This window comes from Bidens hawaiensis, unplaced genomic scaffold (genome assembly GCF_021521415.1).
Source record: "Bidens hawaiensis isolate Kalapana, Puna unplaced genomic scaffold, B.hawaiensis_p1.1 tig00027333_1, whole genome shotgun sequence".
Lineage (NCBI taxonomy): Eukaryota > Viridiplantae > Streptophyta > Magnoliopsida > Asterales > Asteraceae > Bidens > Bidens hawaiensis.
In genome coordinates, this window is record NW_027494423.1 from 164,027 (window position 1) to 172,353 (window position 8,327).

General features: G+C 35.7%; 1 protein-coding gene across 1 annotated transcript; it reads left to right on the top strand.

Moving 5' to 3' along the window:
* The first annotated feature begins 678 nt into the window (after nucleotides 1-678).
* LOC143575304 (elongation factor 1-gamma 3-like) lies at nucleotides 679-1,444 on the top strand. Its single transcript, XM_077059713.1, has 2 exons — nucleotides 679-833; nucleotides 1,052-1,444. Exons 1-2 carry the CDS (start codon nucleotides 695-697, stop codon nucleotides 1,429-1,431), a joined length of 519 nt encoding a protein of 172 aa, XP_076915828.1. The 5' UTR covers nucleotides 679-694; the 3' UTR covers nucleotides 1,432-1,444.
* The last annotated feature ends 6,883 nt before the right edge of the window (nucleotides 1,445-8,327 follow it).

Genomic DNA, 8,327 nt, shown 5'->3' on the forward strand with positions numbered 1-8,327 from the left:
ATGTAGGTTTCCTAGAAGGTACAGCCGGCTGAATAGTATTCCTGTTCTACCAACAGTGGACTACGCACAGGCCATGCTGGTTGGTGGATAGGCTACGGCCAACAGTAAAGGTCGGCTGTATACTGTTCCTTTACTGGCGGCTACGCACTGTTCCACCAACTGTAGGCTGCGCACGTCCCATCGTAAGGGTTGGTGAGTAGGCAGCGGCTAATAGTGACAAACAGTACTAGAGGGTGCTCCTCCTCGTATTGTTGTCGGTGAGCTGTCACCCTGTGATTGGTTCATGGGCTGCTCTGGTCAAATTGTCTGTTCCGCCCATACCTTAGTAGGTATAGTACGAAAGACCTTCCAGAAGCATACGGACTGGCTCATTTAGGCGGGAGTATTCCCGCCTTGCTCATTCCTTCATGTGACTACTGAAGTAGCGAATGCCTTGTGCGTGTAGCCTTGCTGTTAGTGCGGGTAGCCTTCCCTGATGGCTTGTATCCGCAGCTGCGGGAACAGGCGGGGTACTTCGCCATTGGGAGGCTTTCCCTGCGGGTACAGCTGGCGTACTGCGCGTAAGGTTCTCTGAGCATGGTGGGCCCTGCTGGAGCAGTTGGTTATTGCGCAGACGTCCCTATTCAAGGTGAGTCTTGCGGGTCCAACTGGATATGCTAAGCCAAAAATAGTAGAAACAAATGAAAGTTCTGGCATGCCAAAGGAAGAAGATACACCAAATTCTATGGCCAAAAACCCTCTTGATTTGTTGCCACCAAGTAAGATGATTTTGGATGACTGGAAGAGGCTTTACTCTAACACCAAGTCTAATTTTCGTGAGATTGCGGTTAAAGGTACCCTCACCTATCCATTTAATGCTTTTATATGATAGCATGTTTTGCATTAGTCATTCAAAAGGGGGTGGCGGCGCATCTTGTTGCCCGCTTATCTACCGTTTTATTGTAATTGAATTATTTTATTCAATATATGAAAAAGATTAGTCATAGTTCTTTTGCTATTTTGGTGAATATTTGCAAGCATTAGTTTGATATACTTTGTTGGCCTTCCTATAGGTTTTGGGAGATGTTTGATCCAGAAGGCTACTCTCTTTGGTTTTGTGAATATAAATACAACAATGAAAACACAGTCTCGTTTGTGACAATGAACAAGGTTGGTGGTTTCCTTCAACGTATGGACTTGGCAAGAAAATACGCATTTGGAAAAATGTTGATTGTAGGAAATAAACCCGCATTCAAGGTTAAGGGGATGTGGCTATTCCGGGGCCAAGATATCCCAAAGTTTGTAATGGATGAATGCTACGACATGGAGCTTTATGAGTGGACAAACGTGGATCCTTCAGATGAAGTGCAAAAGGAACGTGTGAACCAAATGATTGAAGATCACAACCCTATAGAGGGTGAGGCTCTTTTGGATGCTAAGTGCTTTAAGTGAGGAATATATATATATATATATATATATATATATATGGGTTAGTTTCATTTAAGAACTCAAAAAAGTTAAAACTTTTAGGAACTCCTAAAAACCAAATATTTATTATATTTTTTTATTTAATAACATTACTTGAGAGTAGTTTTATCATATTTAATATATAAATTTTTTATTTACATATATAAATCACAAGTTTACATATGTGTAAAATTTATGTAATAACAAAATTACATATGTGTTAAAGAAAATTAGATATGTGTAAAAACTAATTTGTATAATTGTAATCATAAATGTAAATATAAAAAGTGATAAAACTACACTCAAATAATAATAACATACAAAAAATTTTATAAAAAACGTTAGTTTTTAATGGTTCCTTCAAGTTGTTAAACAATTTAAGAGTTCTGTAATGATACTCATCCTATATATATATATATATATATACACTAGTAAGTACCCGCGCGATGCGGCGGGATTCAAAAAAATATGTATTATTCGCAAAATGCAGATTTATTAAGACCGCGTTAACATAGGCTAAAGTGAAACCAAATGTGCAAGTGAAGAATCATTCATGTATACGTTGATATAACATATGAGATCTTTAAGAGATTAACTAAACAGAAGTGATGTCCAATAAAGGAGCCATTCTACACCAAAATATAGTATTATTTGCAATCTAGAGTTTATTTTAAGATGTAAATACATATATTTAACTAACAAGTCACTTACTTTGAAATGATTATACAAATAAAACAAAGTGCAATTCAACATCAAAATCTTTTTTATATAACCACTTAACAAAAACAACCAAAACATTATATTGTCCTTAAGTGATAATTTACCACACAATACTTGTTTTATGTTAGTTCATTAAACTTTTGTATTTCAAATATCTATATTTATGTTATGTGTGGACTTTGTATTTACACTAAATAATAATATCACCAAACCAAAGACTGTTAACTTTTTAGATGACAAATAATTGTAATTACTCGTTACAAATTACAAACTACTAATTACATATACCTAAGATTCTACCATGCGATTATGTTAAGTAGGATTGGCGATCAAGTACTGTTGTTGATGATTGATGTCATTACCAACTCTATCTATAAATATTGCTATATGTATTTGGTAACCTAAAAAGATAGTTTTTCTATGCTTCATGATTAATTAATTTATTTTTTTTGTAAGAGGAACAACACCACGGTAAAAATTGTATGAATTTATATGAGGCCTACAACAAAAAAAAAAAGAAAAATTCACATTTATTGAAACATGTCCTCAAGTAAATAAGTAAATGTAAAGTCTCCAAAAATAAACAAAATTATAGGCCAGGTTAATCAAACTACTCATCACATTTCATTACAATTGTTACAAGAGGTGTACATATAAACCAAACAGGAATCGATGTCTTTTAAAGAAAATTGATATTCTTTTTTTTTTGCACCAACAATTTTCACTTGACCACTGTTTCATCTTCCCTTAACTAACCGGAAATTAAGAAATAGTAATGAGTTTTTTTCTAAACTAAAACAAAAAAAAAAACATTTTATTGATATTTGTCACCTACCTCCGGTTGGCCTGTAAAAAATCTCCTTTTGCGGATTCTCCATAAACATCAAGCTTTAGAATATGTGGCCATTTGGTTCCTATGCAAAAAGCTGAAAGTAAGTCAACTATATATATTTTCAATATTTGAATACGTATCTAGAAAAAGATATCATTTGCCAGGTTATTTTCTTACATGATGGTGCAGTGGTACACATTTTTTATTTATTTTCTCAACCCAGCTTCAATAAAAAAATGTCAAAATTGGTTTGGGTGAAACTGGTTCGGGTGTGAAACCGTTTTGTGAAGACGAAACCACATGTTGGAATCCATCAAGGTTTGGGTTAGGTCCCATGGGCAGTTTTGGTAAAAAAAATTTAATGGTCAACAAAAAAGTATATTAAGGACAATAGAAACATATACACTACACCTAATCTTTTTATATGACTGTTTAGAACCTAAATATTAATTTCACTAAATCCAATCTTTTTAACCCGACCTAGAAAATTTATTGTATGTGGACATGGCAAGATAGGCGAACCAGGCGGGGTGGGTGACTTGTCAAAATGGGTTCGGGTTAGAATGGGTCATTTTACAAAAGTATAAAATATTTTACTTGCCAATATTTGGAAATAAATCTGATGATTCAAATCGATATACGATAGTCAAATCAATGACAACTCTGAAAAGAATCTTTCATGGAACTCGGAGTTTTGATTTTTAAAGTCAATATCAGCTAAATATAACTGAAAATTCTTGTCAAATAAAGCATAATAGAAAAAGGAATAAAAGTTTAATTTTTTAACTAAATTGATTTCGAAAGTTGAGAGCAAAAAAAAACCTAGATTGCAACTTCATCATCAATGCAGCTAGTGACACTAAAATGACAGATGCCAATGTTGACTTTAAAGTCAACTACTTAAGATATTTGCAGCCTGCAATTTAACATGGAGCTGCAAACAAGAAAATTTGAATCGTTAGTCAATACAAATAAATATCAAAACTGGTTACTGTATCAGTGCATGCCTGAATGAGTTGGGTCGGGTCTTGTAAGTAGTTAATGCACTGAAGACAATTGTAGAAATTACATTTTTGCTCTTAAAATCTAAAAAAACCTTGAATAAATGTATTTAGAAAGTTGTATGTATTCATATATACTTTAGCCACACAACTTTTAACCTGTTTAACTCAACCAATCCATTTGATTGTGTTTTTCTTTTAGCTAAATACTAATATATGGCCCGTTTGGGACGGATCATACCAAGTTTATACTCTGTTTTTAAACACATGGTTATCTTATTCTGCATCCAAAATCGTATTATCCCTTTTAAACCATTTCAAACACAGCCTTAATTAAAAGAAAGAGAATTTTTTTTTAAGTTCTATTGGGTCAAACGTAACCCATTTGACCCACCTTAAATAATCCGTTATGACATGTTTTCTTGTGGGACAACCCAAAATAGCAAAATAATCACATGATAAAAGAACAAACTTTGAAACTTATTATCAAAAGCACACATAGAAGAGGCTTTTGCATTCAAATTTCCCATCACCATGCAAAAACATATTTCACTTTGGCAGTTCTTTCTCCTAGAATATATACACATACCTCACTGATTTCTTCATTAGCCAACTGTTTTGCAACCTCAATCGGATCACTGGATCCATCAGTCCTTTTCATTGATGTATCAAAAATTATGAAAAAAATGCAAATAACACACCAAGTTATTAAAACTAAATAATATATAATAACACGTGAAATCTATTTGCAACAAACCATACCTTTGGTAAAATTTTAACTATCTGCTTATTTCTTCTTCAAAGTTGGGTTCCAAAACTTTATTAGCTTCATCAATCACAAAGCACCGCACAAGTGCAAAGTCAGAATTTAAAAATATGATATTTCTCAAGGTCTACGGTATATGAAATTCTCCCTAGATATTTACACTTTACGTATAAGAATGCTACTCAAACCAATAGAATGTAACTCTTCGCAACAGTAATTATCCTTACATATTTACCTTAAACAGCCTCGTTTTCTTGTCATCCTCACACTTTACCTTGCTGCCTTTTCTAATTTGAATCAAATGAGAAATTGCAAAAAATAATATAAGTAAAAAAAAGACAATAAACAAACAAAAAGTAGAAGCATGATTGATGATAAATCTTTATACCCACACACAATCCCTTTATCTATAAATTACATAAAAATTCTTTATGCAATGATGATGATTTCTGGAGGTGGCATGTCAATATATATACCTATTAATGGGTAAATTCAGTTTTTCTCTAAGTGTCAAATATGTAAAATATGAAAATAACTTAAAAGTGAAACTGACCTAGTAGCTTAAAAATGAACCAAAGCACCCATTTTAACACATCTAAATATTACTAATTATTAAATTTTAACTTTATTAATTACGCATACTTACACACACACACACATATATATATATAATAACAAAAGTTAACATTTGAATTATACTACATCATTACACATTTGAAATGTTTGAAAAGGTTTACAGCAGTTGCTTATTAAAACGCTTCTTAGCTGAATTGGCCACCGCTTCTAAAATTCTTATTTGTAGTAGTGTCTCCTCATGGATGAAAGCATTCTCTCATTCTGAGAAGGGAGTGAATGGTAATTGTGAGAGACAACAAGTTTGTTTGGAGTCTCAGTTGTAACAATCTGCACATGTAACCATATAATAATTAGAATATACAACTTGTTTATGATGGTTGAACTGAGGGCTATATATTGACTATTCTCAACATCCATTAAAACAATCACATACTTAAGAATGAAACCAACCAACCAACCTTTGCAACTGTCCAACCTATTAATTGTTCAAATGACGCTTCAAAGATATAACACAACACATTGCCACAAAAGATAGAACCCTAAAATGTAATTGACAATATTCGAACAATCAAAGAAAAAGGAAGGTACTGCAAAAGTGATAGCGGTACCTCTGATTACTCTGAATATGGGATTCCCCAAAGACCCATATAAGATTAACCAACAAGATACATGAGGAAATTATCTTATAAATCCCAAAAAGATTAGAATTTTTCTAAAATCACTCTCAAAATTCTCCAAAATATGGTCTTTAATCAATAAATATAATGAGTAAACAAGTATTTTCTTACAATTTGTCTATACTCTCCAGCTTCTGCTTCAACATGTAAATTGAGCTAAGGTATATGAGTTTTATGTTGAAGAATCTATAAAAGAGAAAAACATGAAAGCAGCTCAAACCTTAAATTAATAAAATAAAAATGTTTTAGCAAAAACATGGAAGAACATGTACCTCTGTATCCTTAAATGCTCCTTCCTTTTCTAGAATTCAGACACATTGAAGGACCTCTTGTAAAACACCAAATGTTCATAAGATCGTTAGAAACACTCACCCATGAACCCTAGATCTAAACAGCTAATATGCATTTAAGATGAAACACATTTCGAATCACATTATTGCTTCACAAAACAAGTCATCTGAGTTAGCAAATTAGAGTTTTTTTTCCCATAAATCACAGTGGGGTTGCACAAAATTGGGGATTTTCATATATTAATTAGAAAAAAGCTACTGGAAGACAAAATTGAAGAATTAGTTCAATGAATCGATTAGTTGGGTTCTTAACAGATTTTGAATGCTAAGAATCTTTTGACGCTTGTAGACGTAGACGATCCATGTTTCTGTTCTTGAAAATGGGTGTTCTTGAAAATGGGAGACGTGGTGAGAAGATGATCCGTGTAATTTTTGAAGGAACAGAGTCTTGATAATAGAGAGAGAGAGAGAGAGCGAGAGAGAGAGAAAAGGTTGAAACAGTGGTAAGAAGAACAAATAGAGACTCGTGATTCAAATTTCAAAAACAAATCCCAATAGTCTTAGGCTGAGGGGTGTGGGGCTTCAGCGGGGGCGCGAGAGCCCCTCCGCTCGCGCCCCCAGGCGCGAGCACCACACCATCGAGGCGCGAGAGGGGCGCGAGAGGGGCGCGAGCGCGAAAAACAAGGCGGGAGCAAGGTGGGTCGCGGGAGGCATGTGGTGTAAAGGTGGCTTGGGGTGCGTGAAAGAGCCGTTGGAGTGTACACAAATGAGCCGTTGGCTCTTTAATTTAATAAAAAAAAAATTATTCTTCCTATATATAAACCCAATATCACCTAAAACAATTACCAAACCCAAAATCACATAAAACAATTACCACAACTTCAAAAAAAACCCAAAATCAACCCATCTTCCAAACCTTTTTTAAAAACATGGCTGGAAATTGGTACCCAAACCTAGATTCAGGTTATAGTTACGACGATTTATGGTCGTCACCAGACCAATCGATGTTTTTTTCGGGGGGTCGCAAGAAACATCCGGCTTTCAACCATCCAACATACAACAGTCTCCTAACTTTGTTGTTCCGGAGACACAAGAATCACACGGTGAGGCTACGGGACAAAGAAGACGCGCCCACCGGAAAAAACAAGTTGCAACGGACGGGTCGGGACCGGCTTCGACTCCGAGGACGAAACGGAAAACCACTCCGTGGTCATCGGATGAGAAGGAAGCCTTGTGTCGGGCTTGGATAGTCATTTCTGAGGATCGGCGTTGCGGTAATTGTTTTAACATTTTTAAAAATGATTTTTAATAAAAAAGTTAAATAAAAAAGTTAACTGGAAATCTAATTTAATTATTCATTTTGCAGCCGACTACCAAAAGAGCAAGGTCTTTTGGACAAAGGTTAGGGAGACGTTCTATTCGCTCGTTGGGAGTACAGAGCGGAACGCCGATATGATTTCGGGTCGGTGGTCCGAAATCAGAAAATTTGTCGGCTTGTTTACTAATCTTTTCAACAGGAACGCCGGTCGTATGAGACCAAGTGGCAGTGATGATTTGGCGGTTTACAATTTCACTGTCGAAGAGTGGAAGCAGGAGTGTCTGCGGAGGTATGGGACGGTGAAGACGTGGGACGATGTAAAGTTGTGGGAGAGGTTGAAAAGGTGTTCCAAGTGGGTTGAGCTGGTGGCGCCGGACCATGATGCGGAAGTAGGGCCGAAACGGACTAAAACTAGTTCGTCTGGAGCGTACAGCACTTCTGCCGCGTCGGATTGCCGCGTTGGATTCGACCTAAACATTGCGGGGGAGGAAACGTCTTCACCGCCGAGGAGGCGGCCATTGGGACGGGACGCCAAGGGGAAAAAACCGGCTGAGGGGGGAGCCGTAAACATCGTCGATCTTGTTGAATCCCTCAATAAATTCAACAAAACCATGGAGGTGGTCTCTAATGACAAAAAGGAAAAAAGTCGAATGAGAGATTTGGACTTCCTTACAAGAGACTTCAGTAACCTAAATCCGGTC